At 39.7% G+C, this 18,651-nt stretch overlaps 3 protein-coding genes across 3 annotated transcripts in view; all 3 read right to left on the bottom strand.

Moving 5' to 3' along the window:
• The window catches only part of LOC122200037 (olfactory receptor 56A4-like), a 206,725-nt gene that overhangs the window by 77,681 nt on the left and 110,393 nt on the right, over positions 1-18,651 (bottom strand). Inside the window, exons 4-6 of the mRNA XM_042905447.1 lie at positions 16,671-16,937; positions 9,340-9,425; positions 8,505-8,536 (exon numbers count right to left, since the gene is read on the bottom strand). Coding sequence (XP_042761381.1) covers positions 8,505-8,523 — 19 coding nt within the window. The 5' untranslated portion in view covers positions 8,524-8,536; positions 9,340-9,425; positions 16,671-16,937. The remainder of the gene's footprint in view (positions 1-8,504; positions 8,537-9,339; positions 9,426-16,670; positions 16,938-18,651) is intronic.
• Positions 7,472-8,528, bottom strand: LOC122200040 (olfactory receptor 52L1). Its single transcript, XM_042905448.1, has one exon. It carries the CDS (start codon positions 8,465-8,467, stop codon positions 7,472-7,474), a length of 996 nt encoding a protein of 331 aa, XP_042761382.1. The 5' UTR covers positions 8,468-8,528.
• LOC122200046 (olfactory receptor 52K1-like) lies at positions 15,266-16,272 on the bottom strand. Its single transcript, XM_042905458.1, has one exon. The coding sequence runs from the start codon at positions 16,226-16,228 to the stop codon at positions 15,266-15,268; it is 963 nt and encodes a 320-aa protein (XP_042761392.1). The 5' UTR covers positions 16,229-16,272.

Below are 18,651 nucleotides of genomic sequence, written 5' to 3' on the forward strand. Positions count from 1 at the left end.
TATTTAGAACCACATTTCTGAGTGGGTAATCATTCCAGCTACAGACATTGTTGAATATCTCTTATGGATTTGTGATAAAGAAGTTAAAGTAAAACCAGTCAGATTCATTGTGTGATCTTTTTCTCCTTGACCTCCTGGGTCCAGCCACAGAAAAGGCAAACAGTTTGTTCAACCTAGTGTGCTGTTTATTCTCTATGTGGCTACAAATCCATTTCCTCTTTCTTTGCTCTGCTCTGTGTTCATGGAGGCTGATCTCTTCTATGTCCTGCTTCAGCTCTGTTCCCCAACCTGACTCTAGGACTTCCAGTTCAGACAACAGTAGTCACCTTTAGGACATCAAATATAGGAGGAGAGAGGGGCTGGGGTACTTATTGCTACCCCCACTTTTTGGTCTGATACAGTTCTAACCATGGTTGTGTTTCTCCCTAGCCAGAGATCCTAGTAAGAAGCCCCTCTTCCACAGCTCCACAGCCTCCCAGGTTGGAGTAATACTGCTCCCTCCCCTTACCCCTGGGTGGCAGTGGCTAGCTCCTGGGTACTTCTTGTTGGTACTTGACCCTTGCAACACCTCAATAAATATTCCCTTTTTAAACTCCTTTCAGTTAAACCCTTTTCTAGTAGTTTCCTGCTTATACCCTGCATGATACAGTAATTGGTACTAGAAGGGGGCTCAAGAACAGACCCTCAGAATAAGATTCTAGAATTTGGTTACTCACATATTTGATGAGCCTGTGGAAAATCTTATCAGCACAAAATGGAACATCAGTAAAATGTAGCACGGAGTGATATCTCAATAATGCAAATTACCACCAATGTGGTTTAGAATGGAGGGCAGGGTGCTATGATGAAAAAGACTGTAGGATGGGCTACCTGGGTTAAAATCCCAGCACAGTCACTTATAAGCTGTGTTACTTAAAAAAATCACTTTGTGTCTCTGAGTCTCAGTTTTCTTATTTAACATGAAAATAATAATAGTTCCCCTACATCATAGGGTCCTCACGAAGGTTAAAAGAATCAATATATAAATACCGCTTAGAATAGTGCTGGGCTCATATTTTAAACATAAATTAATTCCTTCATGCCCTTATATTTTCTTTCTCATAGAGGTTCTCACACACTATTTAGACTTCCCTTCAAGTTGAAATCAACTAAAAGTGTAAACCTTGACAGCTAATACCTACTTGTTCCATTTATATATATTTTTCTCATTATACGGTCATTAGCATAAAGAGAGAGTCCAGGTCCAATCTACATTTACAGATCACATTTCTTGGAGAAAAAACACAAAGCCAGGGAGGAGAAGGAAGAAGGAAGGAGTCTGTTGGGAGTTCATATATCTGATGGTTAGTTTTATGTGTCAAGTTACCTGGGCTAAGGAATACCCAGATTTACTGGCAAAACTTTACATCTGGATGTAACTGTGAGGGTGTTTCTGGAATTGATTAGCATTTGGTTCAGTTGATTAAGAGACCCACCCTCATCAATGTGGGCCCACATGAACCAATCTATTGAAAGCCTTAATAAAACACAAGAAGACAAAGGAAGGGGAAATCCCCTCTCATCTTGAGCCTCAATGTCAATTTCTTCCCTGCCTTTGAACATCAGAGTACCTGGAACCTCAGCCTTCAGACTCCTATACTTAGACTAGCAGCTGCTGGCCTCAGACTAGGATTTACACCAGTGCTCTCCTGCTTCTCAGGCCTTGGGACTCAGAATAAATTATACCACCAGCTTTCCTGGTTTTCTTGCTTGCAGACAGATTGTGGGACTTATCAGCCTCCATAACCACATGAGCCAGTTCCTATAACAAATCTCCTCTTATATCTATCTATATCCTGTTACAGTAAAACCTTGGTTTGTGAGAGTAATTAGCTCTGGAAACATGCTTGTAATCCAAAGTACTGGTATATCAAAGCAAATTTTAAGACCCCTTGGCTCAGTTGTGATCATGTGACATTCTGCATCACTTACTACTTCTATTGCAAGACATTGTTTGTTTATCAGGTTTAAAATTTATTAGAAATGTTTGCTTCATCTTGTGGAACACTTGCAGAACAAGTTACTCTAAATAAATCCAAGGTTTTACTGTAGTTCCATTTCTCTGGAGAACTCTATTACAATACAGTCTCCCTTAAGGGGAGAAGCTGAGAAGGAGACATTCTTAGTTGATAATTAAGGGAAAATCATAGAAAAGAAAAAAAGGAAGGAAGGAAGGAAGGTGAGATGGAGAGAAGGGAGGGAGATAGCAAGAGAGGGAGGGGAAGAAGAAGAAGGGGGGAGGAAGAAGAGGGAGAGGAGGAGGAGGAGGAAAGAAGGAGGAAGGGAATGGAAGACAAGGAAAAAAATATTTTCTTTGAAAAAGAAAACACTATCCCTTGAGAATTCCTAAAGACAAGCCTGCAATTAGGATGTATGGGGGTTAAAATTCACATAGTGTGTGCCCTAAAATCTAATAGGTAAATTTGTTGGGTTTTTGAGTTTAAAGTTGTAACAACCCTTTATTATCCTTTTAATATTTTGTATTATCTGTATGATAACTTCTTAAATCACCATATTGATCTTCTGTGTTTCTCTCTTTTTCTTTTATAAGTCTTATCAGGGCTTTATTAACTTTATTAATCTTTCCAAAGAATCAACTTTGTTCTTTTGTTAATTTGATTTTCTCTATTGTTTCTCTTTTCAATTTTATTGATTCTAGTCTTATCTTTATTAATTCCTTACTCCTGGTTACCTGGGCTTAACTTACCCTTCTTACTTTAAATTGTCAAGTCATCAACTTAAATAATTGCTTTTAAATCTTCATTCTTTCTATTATAAGCAGTGAAAATTATAAATTTGTCTCAATTTTTTTTTTGGGGGGGGGGCTGTGTCCTACAACTTTTGCTATGTTACCAACAGTCAGTTTGAAATATTGTCTAACTTCTTCTGTGATTCTTTTTTAAGCCATGGATTATTTAGATGTGTGCTATTTAACTTCCAAGTGCTTAGTGCTTTCCATGGCATCTTGTTATTGTTTTCCAACTTAATTCTGTGTTTGTTAAAAGAATATATTCTGTTCTCTTGAAATTTATTGAGACATAATTTATGATGTAGTACACACACAAAAAAATATCCTGCCCCCATCCCGATGCCCTTTTTCCCACCCCACCCCCACGCCCCCATGTAACATTATCAACTTCATTCAGAACGTGAAAGGAGCCATCTGCTGCCTACTAGGGAAGAACTTTATTCTTCCACTCCACTTCCAGAGGAAGGCTTTTCTTCCTCTCACCACAAGGGGGAAATAATAGGAATAAAATTTCTGCTCTGTCTTTCCCTCCTCCTCTCCCTTGATTGGTTTACCATATGGAAAGAAGGATTACTAATACAATTGTGCAGTGTGTGGGGTTAATGCATCTCAGACATAGGAAATATGTTCTGTCTGTTTCACTGCCTGCCTGGAGGATCTGTAAGTATAGCAGTGTACTCTTGTACCTTGTATTCAAGTTATCACATACACACCTGCATAAGAACACTAAGGTCTGTTTCCCTGAGAGAAAGCCCTAGAAGCCAATGATTCTTTTTACATTTTACATTTTTCCATGGCTCCGTTTATGGGGTTCCTGCAATCCTCCTTGCAGATGGCTGGGTAATTGTACTAGTAGCCCAATTTTCACATTAAATCTACCCATGTCAAGGTGGGGGGAAAAGTAGGAATGGATCTCAAGATCTAGAAGCAAGAGAATAAAATTGACAGCCTCCCCTTTGTCCTCTGGTCCCATCTATATTTTGTAGTCATGACTTACTGGAAAAGAAAGTTACTAGGTTCTAACTGTCATTACTTTGATCACCCTTTAATTCCTTGTAAGCAATCTGAACTACTAAGGACAGAGGAGATAAAGAGTGAGAAATCTGCACTTTCAATTGCCCATAGCATTCCTGAGCTTCTTTCTATCAAGAGTCACCCTGTCTCCCTCAAATGAGGAGCATCTAATTCTAGGATGGGAGATCTGTCCTCCTAAACAGAAAAGCACACTAAAAGTTACCAAAAAAAGATAGAAAGAAAGCATTCACACCAGAGATATCAAGTTTGTGCATTCATCCTGTACCACAAATAATTATCAATAGGTTTGTTGTGTTGGGGAGTAAGTCAGGCACTTGGTATTGAGAAGTAAATGACACATAAGAGACTCCTGTCTTCCTGGTGTCTAGTCTAGCATATAAAATGCATGCAACACAAGTAATATCACAAGATTAAATTAAAATTGTAATAATTCTGATTCAAGATGTTGGACTGAAAACATGATTTACTTCCCACATCTGCCAATGTTTCTCTTTAATGGCTAAAGAAATATGAAAATAAGATAATTAAATACCAGTACTAGATATAGGAAAGTGTACAATTATCAGTTCAAATACTTGGAGAAATTTCTGGTATTCATAAGCCACATAGGATTGGCTTCACAGAAAAACCAGAATGAAGAGGCTGCAAACCAATGTCAGTGGTTGTGTAGAGAATTATGAATTAGGGAAGGAGAAACTGGACAAGTTAAATCTTGATGCAGGGATGGGAAATGTGTTCATTAAAAGATCCAGAGAATATGCCAAGCTTAGAGTCAATGGAAATGGTGACAGAAATTGAAAGATATCCTTCATGAATTGATGAGGTCATTATTCTTGTATGGGCTGGACAGCTGTATCAGTGTAGTGTTCTATGTGCACAACGTGGCTAGGACATAATCTCCCTATATAAAAAGAAGATGCTGCTGACCCCCAAACCCTGTCATTGCAGTGAGGCCAGATGCAATCAAAATCAATTCCAAGGTAGGGTACTCGCTAGAAATGGACAAGACGTATGGAGAGGTAGCTCCACATATCAGCATAGTATACTGTACCATCTCTGGTTCCAGGTATAAAAGCTTCTCTATTTCAGCAGAAAAAGAGGGAACTCGGTACACCTTTCATTTTCCTCTTAACGACCAGAGGGGAATTCTACCTGTTAGCACACCGCAGCACAATGACCTACAGAGTCTTACAACCAGAGAACAGGAGCTGTAACCTTCACAGGTTCTGAGGAAACTGTCACCACCTATCTAAACCAATAAGTCTCATCGACGAACAGACAGATAAAAGAATCTACAGACAGTTGAAGAACACTGGTCTCGTGAAAAGGAAGGACGATGCTAAACAAGCAGAAAAGCTAATCCTTTACAGATAGGAGTGAAAGTAGAAAAAAAAAATTATAAAATATGTAGTAATATTTTTAAATGTCCTTTTTTTTTAGTTTATTTATTTGAAACAGAGACAGCATGAGTTGGGGAGAGGCTGCTGACAGCCAGAGCTTATTTGGGATTTGGGAGCACCTGGGTGGTCAGTTGGTTAAGCATCCAACTTCAGCTCAGGTCATGACCTCATGGCTCTTGAGTTCAAGCCCTAAGTCAGGCTCTGCGCTGACAGCTCAGAGCCTGGAGCCTGCTTTGGATTCCATGCCTCCTCTCTCTCTGCTCCTCCCCAACTCACATTCTGTCTCTGTCTCTCTTTCTCAAAAATAAATAAACGTTAAAAAAAAAGATTCTCCAAATTATAGTAGGGGACTTAACCTACTAAACAAGTTTCTGTCTCAAGTTTAAGTCAGGGTTGGTGGCCCAGAGAGCGTCGGGAACACAGGCTCTTCTACAGTTTTGCTCTGCCATCTTCAGTACATGTTTCCATCTTGTGACCCAAGAAGCTCTTCAGATCCCACCATCATACCCACATCCAAGCTTCCACAAATAGTGTAAATGTGACTAGAGAACAAACAGCTACTTTGAATAACCTTCCTAAACAAAGTACCTCTAGAGCCAACATAGTTGTTTTCTAGTGAATGGGATACAACGTACACCACAGCCTGGGCTTCCTCAGGACAACTCACCAGAGTTCAAGTCCTGCGCCTACAACCAACGTGATGAGAACGTGTAATTGTTCCTACAATAAGAACTCACAATTCCTCCCTAATGCACCCAAACTGAAGATTTCCTACTCAGTCTCTGTACCTGAAAACTATTTATTAGGAGTGAAATTTACCAAGAAAGGGGAAACTGGAACACTAACTCATCCATTCCCCCCTTTTGACCACTGCGGAGTCCACTGACACCAGAGTATCCTACCTCAAGGCAGCAGTGACTTGCTTCTTCCAGAACCGAACAAAATGTACTACTTTTTAGGAACACAAAAGTTAAGTCAGATTTTAGGGCAGTGTCCAACAAATAGGATGCAACACACCAATTATGACAATTCTCTTGTAAGTTTAACCTAGCTCCTGTTACCAAAAGGTGGGGTGGGGATCTAATGAACATCATTCCATATCCACATTTCAGAAAGAGAAATTTCTACTCTCAAGTGGCATAACTAGTTCTATATTTATTAATAAATATAATAATAATCTATAATTATAATAAAAATTTACCAACACCAGCTTCTAGCACGTTATAGTTATTAGATAATAATAATTACATGATTTCTTTTGCTTTGTTAAATTAATATTCATAAACATAGTATATTCAATACTTGGTCTTATTCCCTCTTATCCTAAGTAAAAAATATAAATGAATTTAAATATAATAAATAAAAAATATAAATAGAACTTTTTAAAAAAGAAATCCACTATATACATATATCTTTATATTTTAAAAATAGGGATCAGGGGCACCTGGGTGGCTCAGTCAGTTAAGCACCAACTTCAGAATGGGTCATGATCTTGCGGTTTGTGAGTTCCAGCCCCCATGTCTAGCTCTGTGCTGACAGCTTGGAGCCTGCTTCAGATTCTCTGTCTCTCTCTCTCTCTCTCTGCCCTTCCCCCACTAGCACTCTGTCTCTCTCTCTCTCAAAAATAAACATTTTTTTAAATTTTAAGCAAAATAAAAAATAAAAATAGGGATCATAACATATTATTTATAGAGCCTATTACACTATTGTCCCCCTTAGGTCTGTTTAAATAAATGAGAAACATATTGTAATACAGGTGTTTTCTCACATAGTGGACATCTCAAATGCTATGAGAGACATTCTCTTACTACAAAGAAAACCAGTGCCCTAGAGCTCCAGCTTTTTGAAAGTTCAAGACACTTTAAAACTAAAACCAGACAAAGGTTGGGACTTCCCATTCCCTTACTAGACATTGTTCCACAATCATTGGGTGAAGGCAGAAAAAATGGCATATCCAGAGCTATTATCTATTGACATTATCTCCCAGTCCCTCACCACAAGGAGTATATAAATATTGGTATCAAGAGTAAAAAAAAAGGATGGATGGGGAAAATAATCACAAATCCTGCTATCCAAGTAATCCAATAAGTGATGGAGCCAAGTGCCCAGGGGTGTTCTTTGCCGTGAGATAGCAGGACTGGAAGGACCCCTCACTGTGCAATGATTTCTATCCACATAGCCTAAACCAGCTATGGGTTCCTGACAGTACCTTTGGCCTGAGCCTCAGAAAATAATAACTGGGATGTGTTCAGATCCATCCTTTTAGGGAGAATACCCTGAGTACTCGCTGGCGGATCTGCTGAGTCTTCACCCCATAGACAAGAGGATTGAGTGCAGGTGGCACGAGGAGGTAGAGTGTGGCCAGAAGAACATGGACATGATGGGGTACATGGTGGCCAAAGCGGTGAGTGAGGAAGGAGAATATTCCAGGAACATAGAAGATCAGGATGACACAAATGTGAGACCCACATGTGCTAAAGGCCTTAAGTCGGGCCTCACCCCCTGGTACTTTCAGCACTGTCTGGAGGATGAAGGCATAGGAAATACCGATGGCCACGACATCTAGCCCAACCACAAGCAGGGCCACTGCCAACCCATAAGCTCGGTTCACTGTGGTTTCTGAGCAGGCAAGTTTCACCACAGCCATATGTTCACAATAGGCATGGCCTATGACGGTGGCCTGGCAGAAGATAAGTCTCCGCAACAGGATAGGGAAGGGGAGGAGGAGGAGTAACCCCCGTACCAGCACTGCCATTCCAATGCGCCCTATGATCCCTGGATGCAAGATGGTGGAATGGTGCAGAGGGTGACAAATGGCTACATAGCGATCCAGAGCCATGGCCACAAGTACACCTGACTCCATGGAAGAGAACGCATGGATGAAGAACATTTGGGTCAGGCAGACAGTGTACCCAATCTCATGGGCATGAACCAGGAGCACTGCAAGGGTTTTGGGTGCAGTGGAGGACGCCAGCACCAGGTCAATGCCAGAGAGCATGGCCAGAAAGAGGTACATAGGCTGGTGCAAGGATGGGTCAGTCCAGATGATAAAGATGATGGTGACATTGCCCATTACAGCAAAGAGATAAAGGACACTCAGCGGCATTGCTATCCAGTGCTGGCTTTCCTCTAAACCGGGGATGCCCATCAGGAAAAAAGAAGGCTGCAGTAGCCTCCAGCTGGAATTACTAAGGGCCATCAACAATGGCTTGGAGAAGGAAGAGAGAAAAGAAACAAAAATCATGATTTCTCCATTGCTGGGGGGTTATCACAGTGTCTACCTCTGGCTACCACCTTCATGAGAAGAGAGAACCTGAAAGTGAAACACAAAAGAATAAAGTGAGATACAAAGAAGAGAATCCCCTGTTCTTGAGATAACATCTTTAAGGTGAGACATCCAAATGCCTGAATTAAGATAGGTCTACTTTCATTTACAGGTAAGAGTAATCATGCTGCTTAGAGATGTCTAAACTACCATTCATTGACTTCTAATTTGGAATATCCACTTGAATGGATCTTCTGTATCACCTCTTGCCATTACTGGACACAATAAATCAATCTGTTATTTTTTTTAAGTATTTTCCCTTAGTTTCCACAACACAGCATTCTACTGTGTTCCTCCTATGTCTTCCATCCCAACACCGTCTCCATCTATCTGTCCATTATATGTTATTGATTCCAGGGCTTCATCCTCTCCTCCCTTCTCAGTTCTGTACATTTTCTCTGATTGAGTTCATCCATTTACAATATTTAAACCACTTATATAGTCTAATATCTTCCAAATCTAGGTTTCTAATTCAAATACCTTTCTGAAATACAAATCCATTTTCCACTTATCTATACATCAATGTCTATAGCACACACTCAACATATTCAAGACTGAATCAACTTGTTTATTCTCCCTAAATACACTCTACTTCCTTTATCTTCTCCCTATATAATCACTATATCTATCTATCTAACCCAATGTAGAAACCTGAAATCATTCTTATTCATTTTTATATCTCCTTTTACTTTGTCACCATTCCTGTTGACTGAATTTCAACCCCTTTTGATCCACTCATTCTTCTCAACCCCTAGGGTCACCGCCTAGTGCATACTCCTAACGTTTATCACCTGGATTATTTCCTTAGATCTTCTGGCCTTGTCATTAACCCTTTCTTCCACACTGCATTTTTAAGGCAGAGGATTATAAAATATATCTGAAATTCAAAAGTCATCATATCACTTCTGAGATTAAAATCCTTTTTTCCATTTAATCCATGGACTAATATCATAATTGACTGGCAAGCAAAGTTTTCAAAGGCTATCTTTTGTATTAATTTGACTTATACTTAGCACTTTTCCACACATATGTTTTGCTTGAACGATTCCAATGTTGGAATCATACGAGCACACCAATTTATTTTACATGTAACTTTAATGTATTCTTTCTTCCTCTTTTATCTGAATTGGTCTTTCTCATCCTTCAAAATTCATAGGCTCTTGGCTACTATCTTTTAGAAGGACTCATTAGCTGTATTAGGAACATACTAGTCATGTCAGAAGCACTTTATTTTGTGATCTTTTTATCTTCATCCACAGTTTTCTGTTTTACATAATTACAGAAATCTTTTCAGTGTCTTAATGGTTTGTCTTAAGAAAAGGACAATTTCTTATTAAACTTGATAATTATAAGCTGGCTGGCAGAGGCTTCACAGTACAGTGGGATAAACACAAGCTTTGTAGGCAGACAACTAAGGTTAAATTCTGCCCTTTTCATATTCTACAAATGAAACCATGGCAGGATACTTAAACTGAATATAGATTTTCTCATCTGATTGTAGAGCAAATAACATAAATCACACTTGTTTATTATAAATACTAATTAAATGGTATGTATAAAGTTCTGGTATATAGATTATTCTATAAATAATGCACAAATTTATACCTAGTTCTGTAATCTTACCATGAAAGACACATCCATTCTTGCTACTTCCCCAAGGTAGGGCCGGTGACTGTGAATAAGGTATTGGGCAGGCAAGATGTTATTACCAATTGTCAGATCCCAGAGGACACACAGACACCTCCGGACAGAGCCAAAATTAGCATCCAGATTGGCTGGGGACACACAGAGCTAAGTCAACCACCCCAGGGATAGCTGGTTGGGCAGAGAGGCAGAGCAGGGAGTGGCACATGCACCTGATCAGGTGGCCCATCTGTCCAGTGTTGGTCATCACCCCTAAGCCTGTCCACCTTGATGTCTGCCATAGGCAGCTTCATTCTCAGTGAGCTAGGAAAGCCCACATTTCACTTTAAACTCAGGTTTCTCATTCACACAGGTCACACTCAGAGCAATAAATTCTTTAAAGGCTAAACATGTTCATTCCTCCCATCTGCTGAGAGTGTTGGCTGCTAAAAGCTCACAATTGAATCACTCTCCCTTGGACAAAGAGCTGACTCATTCAAGATTACTTTTCCTTTCTGAGTGCAGCTCTTACCCAATAACCAGTCTAAGTACAAATACAAAGACCTGAACCTCTCTCTTTTGAAGCAATACTGAAGGACCATCTCAGCCCAAGAGCAGCCCCATGGAATCAGCTCAGACAGCTGGGGTTACAGGATCAGTTTAACTTTTTTGTATTTTCTGTCCTGTTTCCCTCACTCCCTGACAGATGTCACTCCAAAGTATACTTCACAATAAGTTTCCTGCATGCAAATCTCTGCCTCAATGTCTGTTTCTAGAGGATCCAACCTAAGTTAAATACCACCTGTCTCAGGTGACTTAAGCATTCTGCCTCTCTTCTGAGAGACTGTGACAGGCCCATGAATATCAACTCCAATGTCATGGCAAGTATGGGGAAAATACTGATTCTCAGAGTTCCTAATGAGATGGCTAAGACCTCCTTTATAATATCTCCCCAATATCAAGCAGACCCTTCCCTTGGTCCACCTCTGATAAAGCACTTATGGTCCACCTCAGTGGCCACATTCTCCTTTGGAATAATGCTTCAATTGCAGTCTTTCCATTCATCCAGCCAACATGTATTTAATTCATAGCTAGTGCAAAGCCTCATTTATTCATTAAGTCATTCAATACGTATTAAATATCTACCAAATCCATATACACTACTAGATGTGAAACAAAACAAGTAATATGATAACTCTTGTCATCATGGCTCATGACAGAGTATACATTATATATGTGATCACAGAAACCTAGTAACAGTTACAAGGGTTATAAATTGAAACTACAGTATGACAATCACATAATATTCTTATTATATGAACTTCTAATTCTAGGGAGTGCAGAAAAGCCCCCCCTAACTCAAGTTAGTGACCAGAAGAATGGGTTAAAAGTGAAGGGAGTTATGGGAGTATGCTGAGAATACAGAATCTCTGAGGCGAGAAGGAAGGGAGCTTGGTTTTGCCAAAGACTTGAAAGAATCATGAAATTTGGGATGTAGTACTCAGGAACTGAGCCTGGTTCATAAGCAGAAACCATAGTAGTATTTTTTAGGTCATGTTAAAAAACAGTGGAAAGTGGAGATACTGAAGATTTCAAGCACAAGTTTGAGACACGATCAGAATCTCAGTATCATGCTTAGGAATACGTATAGGAAGAGGTAAAGCACAGATGCTAGGAGATGTGTTAGAGACACAGTGATCTCCAGAGAGGTTCAAGGATATGTTGTGAAAATGGGCAAATGAGGTAGGGATATTTGGAAGAAAGAAATCAAGAATATGAAAACAGAGTGTTCAATGGGTCATTCGCACGATTCCTGAAGTCTCACACCAGGGTAATGGGAGGCCAAAAATAGGGAAGACATTAACTTAGTCATCATTTAATGAAGAAGAGCAACAAGGAGAGACACCAGTACCAAAGAGTGGTAGAGAATGATCTGTATGAATGACATGAACAGCAAAAGCACCAGTCCATGCTTGTTTGCTAGTCTGTTTTTCCAGGGGGAAAATCCTAAAAATTGCTTTGGGGAACAAGAACAGTGAACATACTACCAAACCAGAGTATGACAAGTGTGAGAAAATGTAATGTCCTCACTTAGTAGAAGTATAAAATTTTTGTCAGAAAAAAAATGGATATAATGAGAGAACCAGCTTCATATACATTTTGTAAAAATTAAATGAGAGACTTTATGTGCAAAGATTTTTTTCTCAATGGTTCAAGGTACCATGCAGTAAGAGCTGAACAACAGTACCTGCTCATATCATGAAGATTTTATACTAATACAACATATTCATATGAATATTGTTTAAAATGAGTTTAGTCAAAGCACATAGAAACTCTACACCCATTGGTAATAAATGTCATTCATCCTCTTCCTCTGCAATCCTATAGCTACTGTGCATCTCCAGCAGCCCTTTCTTCCACTCCTGCCCATGAAGCAAAGTCATTTTTTATTGTGGTAAAATATATTTAACATAACATTTATCATTTTAACCATTTTTAGTTACAAATTCAGTGCCATTAGGTACATTCACAATACTGTATAGCCATCACCAATATCTATTTCCAGAATTTTTCCATCATCCCAAACAGAAGCTCTGTACCTGTTAAACAATCTCCATCCCTCTCTCCTCTAAGCCTTTGGCAACCTCTATGCTACTTATATCTCTATGAATTTGCCTATTCTAGGTACTTAATATAAGAGGAATCATACAATATTTGTTATTTCGTGTTTGGCTTATTTCACTTAGCATAACGTTTAAGGTTAATCCATGTTGTAAGCATGTGTTAGAAATTCATTCCTTTTAACACTGAACACCGATGTGTGTATACTACATTTTTGTTAATCCATTCATTAGCCAATACACATAGGTTGTTTTCACCTTTAAGCTACTGTGAACAATGCTTCTGTGCTATCTTCTTAGTAATAATATTGAAGATTAATATTTGACTGAGGAAACATGGGACCATTGAGTATGGCATAGAGCAGAAGCCACTTAGGAAAGACTGAAGCAGATTCCCTTTAGAGACCATAAGTTTAGCCCTAACCCTCCATCCACCCACTCGACAACTCAGGCCCATACTCTTCTAAACCCTGGTCACTCATAGCATCTCTAACCTGACCCAACCTATGTCCCTTTCTTGCCCCTCACTTCCCATTGAGAACTAAAGTCCCTTTCTTGCCCCTCACTTCCCATTGAGAACTAATCTGTGACTTGGAACCAACATCTACCGCAGCACTGTCACATTTTATCATACTTCCTATATTTTCAAGTTTATTTCATCATCACACCAAGAGTCTGGTAAATATTCAGCATGAGGAAGACAATAATGAAGAAAAGAAGAGAATAATGAAGAAATAAAGATAAGGAGGAAAACAAATTCTATTTTTCTGCTTGTTCTGTGTTTATACACAGCAGTGAGGTTGCCTTATTAAAAATAATCACATTCTCCAGTGCACCTGCACAGTGTCCAAAATATCACAAGTTGAAATTTTTAAAAAATGAAATAACATTTGAAACTTAAGGTAGTGTTCATCACAGTGATAGCAATAAAGACATTAGTGTTAAGAGTGATTATGACTGCAAAAAAAAGCAATTATGATTTCAATGCTAGTTTTGTGACAACTTATTTCATTTCTTCAGTAAAAAGTTACTGAGTGCCTACCGTGCCACACTTTGAGATTAATGTACTCATTTAATCCAAAATACACATATGTCAATACGACTAATGAAGAAACATGCTAGTAATGATATAATCCATTAAAATAATAAAATGCATTTATTGAGAAAACATTTATTGAGTGCCTATCATATGAGTTCTATGTTAAGGATACAATGCAATTCACCATTTAGTAGAGATGGGGGACAAAGATCATTAAAGCAATTATTATATATTTATTTAATATATGTTTAATTAAGATATATTTAATTAATATATAATTAATATGTATATATTTAATTAATATGTATATATTTAATTAAATATACACATATTTAATTATGATGGACAATTAAAGAAAGATACATGGAGTTCTGAGTTCATAAAGTGACCTGATCTATCTTATAAAACCTTCTTCAAAGAGGTGAGGTTTAGACTGAAGCTCAAGATGAGTAGGAATAACAAGGATAAAGACAGGGAGGTGCACTCCCAATAGCAAGAGCCCGGACTACCCATGGCTGGAGGAAGCATGGACACTTGGGGAACTAAAGAAGGAGACTTATGTATATTACATAACATACCACCAACACTACATATGTTGCAAGGATACATATATACTTAGGAACATAAAACAAACACATTAAAGTGAGTGCCAATAGTAGGAACTGGATGAGAATGGCCCAAAGAATTAGGAATCAAGACAGAAAATAAAGAATTAGAACAATAATTATTGTGTGAAATAAACTTTAACTCAAGGCTCTGCACCTAAGACTAAAAATGAAGAAATAAAAGAACAATTATCATTATTCTCAGAGCTTAAAAATACATGATACTACAGGAGTCATAGAGGGTCATCCATCTCAAAAACAGAATCAAAGCACGTGAACTAAAGCACTTCCAGAATCAGATGGAACATGAATATTTTTTAAAAAGTTTCTCTCATGAACATTAAACTCTAAAGAATCTCCATAGTTTGTCACCTTTATTTCCGTGATGCCAAAATTTTACCCAAGGCCTATCCACTCCCACAGACTGCCTGTGTCAGTGTCATGGTGGGAAGTGGCCCATGTTCTCATATGTACAAATAGGCATCCAGTTCATCTCTCCCTAATCTCCTAAGTTACTTGCTCCAGGTCCATAGATACCTTAATTATTTCTTAATTCCTTGATTCATTTGTCTTCTCAACACAAGTAAATCACAAACTCTTAAAATAAAAACATATCCAAAAAATTACTTTCTTGAGATACCCCTGTCTTCCATCCCAATATCTAAACACTATATAGACCTCAGAAGAGATTTCCTAACTTTCAAACACTCAAGAAAACTTCATTTTTCTCTTGAATGTCCCCACCAAGTAAATGAACTAGGCTGTGGGGCTCCCACTCCAAAGGGAAAGACCACCGTTGCCTCTGATGTCCAGTTCATGAGAACTGCACTCAGGTGGGGTCAATCTGCTTGGGCCTCAGCATTTTAAGCAGCTGCTCCCGGATCTGCTTGGTCTTGACCCCATAGACAATGGGGTCCAGTGCAGGGGGAAAGAGCAAGTAGAGATTGGCAAGCATGACCTTAGCAGCAGAGGCTGTGGGTGGGCCAAAGCGCTGCATGACTACAGAAAGAAAGCCTGGTCCATAGAAGAAGAGGATGACACAGACATGAGCCGTACATGTGCTGCCAGCTTTAGCACGTGCCTCAGGTGAAGGAAAATGAATCATGGTCCTCACAATCTGCCCATAAGAGTAGGCGATAAAGGCCACATCCCCCACACCAAGAAAGATTGCCACAGCAAAGGCATAGAGGTTATCCACAGTGGTGGCCCCACAGGCCAGCTTCACTACTGCCATATGCTCACAGTAGGTATAGGCAATCGTGTGAGAGCCACAGTAGGACAGCCGACGGGCCAAGCCTGGAAAGGAGATGGTCAATCCCACAACTCGCAGCACTACCAGGCCTCCAATCTTGGCAACAACAACGGGGGTAAGAATGGTCGCATAATGTAGTGGGTTACAGATGGCCACGAAACGGTCCATGGCCATGGCCACCAGCACTCCTGACTCCATAGCAGAGAATGCATGGATGAAGAACATCTGGGAAAGACAGGAGTGGGAGCTGATAGCTGTAGCACCAAACCAGAAGATGGCCAGCATCTTGGGCAGAGCAGAGAGGGAGAGAACCAGGTCAACAAAGGAGAGCATGGCAAGAAAGAAAAACATGGGCTGGTGAAGGCTGTGCTCTGTCCGGATGAGAAAAAGCAGGACACCATTCCCAGTCACTGCCAGGAAGAACATAAAGCTAAAGGGAAGTGAGATCCAAATGTGGGCAGCAGTCAGTCCTGGGATGCCAGCCAAGAAGAAAGTATGTGGGAAGTGATGAGAATTATTGGAAAGAATTATGGTGATCATCTCACTTAGAAGCGTGAAGGGTTACTAGAAAGAAAGGAAGCAGGTTAAAGTCAGTTGATGTGGAGATTGGGAGCTCAAGATCTATGGTCTCACTAACAGCACCAGCACCATCACTCTTCCCCCATTGGTCTCAGTAAACAGTCAAAAATGATTTTCAGCGTAACTAATATTTCTGCAAGAACCTCAAACACAGAGGAGGCAAATTAGTTTGGTCCAGTGGGAAATGTGTTGGACAAGAAGTTCAGAAACCAGTTTCCAGAATTTGATATCCTAGTATATCTATGACCTGGAGCAAATGACATAACCAGGTTTAAGCAGATGCCCAGGAATTAATGTTAAATAAAAACCCTTCCCATCAAGCTCACATTCCCAAGTTCTGAATATTGGCACTGGATTTAATCAGGGCTGACCTTACACATTCCTTAAGTCTTATACCACTAACCTTCATCTGAAACTGCCAAAAATCCTAACACCTGGAAACTTTCTTAATTTGGAGATACCTCACTCCTCCAAACTTCACTTGACTCCCAGGTTACAGAATAAATGGTCCCTGATGACTCCAACATTGATTAGGTTCTTCCTTGGATTATTCCCCAACCATTTCACAAATGAATGTTTTGTTTTTCTCCTCAGTATCTCGTCCTGTAGCTCCCTCTCCTTTAAGGTGGTGGTGTACAGAGGTAGACACAAAGTTCAGAGCTGTAGTGACCTGGAAAAAAACAGAAGCTCTTGGTAATAGCTGTCATGTGAAAGCCAAAGAATTCTAAATTGCGCCAAATTATTGAGAACGGAAGAAAAAACGGGCATTCCCTCCAGTTCTATTTATCACATAACTATAAAAAGTGTACAGAATTATTCAGATCTGCAATATATCCTGTGCCAAATACTATTGTTTTTTAGGTTAGAAAACTGCAGTCTAGAAAGAAGCAAATGGCCAAGGGTCACAGATCTATTTAGTGACAGAATCAGACAAGGCCTTACATCCACCAATCCCTGATCCCTGAGCTAGAAGGTCATCACCCTGTCTCTGTGTTAGCAGTGACTTCTCCAGGGCCAAGGAAGAACATTCAGGACTGGGTGGCCATGGGTGAGCAGTAGAGCAATCAAATATCGGGGCAGATAAGGAATTATTTAGGGAGTACGTGTCTCTCTAACACCCCTTAATACCTCCAGTGCCACGATTCTCTCATGTGAAAGTAAAAACACAAGGACACACAGAGGCCTGGGTCTGGGGTCAGAGAGGGCTTTGGAGCATAAGATAAGTGATTCACATTCCAGGCAGAAAAGATGCAGCTGGATTGATCTCACAGTTTCAGTGACAGCAGGAAGTGGTCTATAAGCATGAGGGAAAGGAGCAAAAGTCAGCACGGAGCATAATCCAAGAAAGAAGAAACAGCACAGATTAAAATGGCCAAGAACATTTGCTTTTTTCTCCAAGAGAAACCACATGATTATTGCCCATACCTTTACCACAGCCACTGAGGAAACTATGTAACCTCAGGAGAAGGCATGAGGGCTGGGAAGATGGGAGATTACAGGACACCTATAGTTTTAGTGCCATGTAATAAACTCTGGACCAGAAGTCAAGGTCCTGATTTGAGATACTATTTCTGCCATATGTCAGCTTTGTGACCATAAGCAAAGCTAACCATTTTCAAGCCTTAGTTTCCTTACATGTGAAATGAATAAATTAAAACCTACCTCACAGGATCATTATGAAAATTCAATGAGATATTATATGTGAAAATCTTTTGTCAAAATCTGAAAACAGTAACATTATTTTCACTGAATTATAAGAAATAAACAATTCATTTGGAGGAATCTGGTTAAGAGCAACAGAAACTTCAGTGATTCAGAGACAATGCATTTGATTTGACAAAGAATGGTATGTTCATCCCATGGGTAGATGTTGTGTAGTAGTAATCCAGAGACACATAGTCAAAAATACCATATCCTCCCCAACACGGCTCCTTTCTTCCCTCCTAACCACAGGCTATTCCCCTCAGCACCCTCAGGGAATGATGCTGTGTGTGTTGGTAGTGGGGGAGGAAGGGGTTGGCTGGTGTCAAGAAATGTGGTTCTGACCTCCTGAGCATCTGCTTCAAATAATTCTCAAAATTGTCCATCCTTAAGCCTCAGCCCACCTTGTGGAACCTAACAGTATCTTCAGAACAGTTTAAGAAATAATTACCTCTGATCTCCCAACTGTCTCCTGAGGACCCAGCAAATGTCCCTCATTATAAACTCGTGCCTCAAGGAAAAGTCTGACCCGGTAAGCTCAGCTCCTTTACTTCCATCAGGAAAGAGGGTTAAGGGAGGTAAGGGGTCCTGGAACCAGAAGAATCCAGGACACATACTGAGGTGCCTCCATAATGTTTCCTTATGACTCACTCAAAGAGGAACATATTTATAAATAGCTTATT

Source organism: Panthera leo, chromosome D1, assembly GCF_018350215.1.
Source record: "Panthera leo isolate Ple1 chromosome D1, P.leo_Ple1_pat1.1, whole genome shotgun sequence".
Classification (NCBI taxonomy): domain Eukaryota; kingdom Metazoa; phylum Chordata; class Mammalia; order Carnivora; family Felidae; genus Panthera; species Panthera leo.

What these genes read in the sequence shown, in the direction of transcription:
- LOC122200040 (XM_042905448.1), bottom strand. Translation starts at nt 8,467, where the DNA reads ATGATTTTTGTTTCTTTTCTCTCTTCCTTCTCCAAGCCATTGTTGATG.
- LOC122200046 (XM_042905458.1), bottom strand. Translation starts at nt 16,228, where the DNA reads ATGATCACCATAATTCTTTCCAATAATTCTCATCACTTCCCACATACT.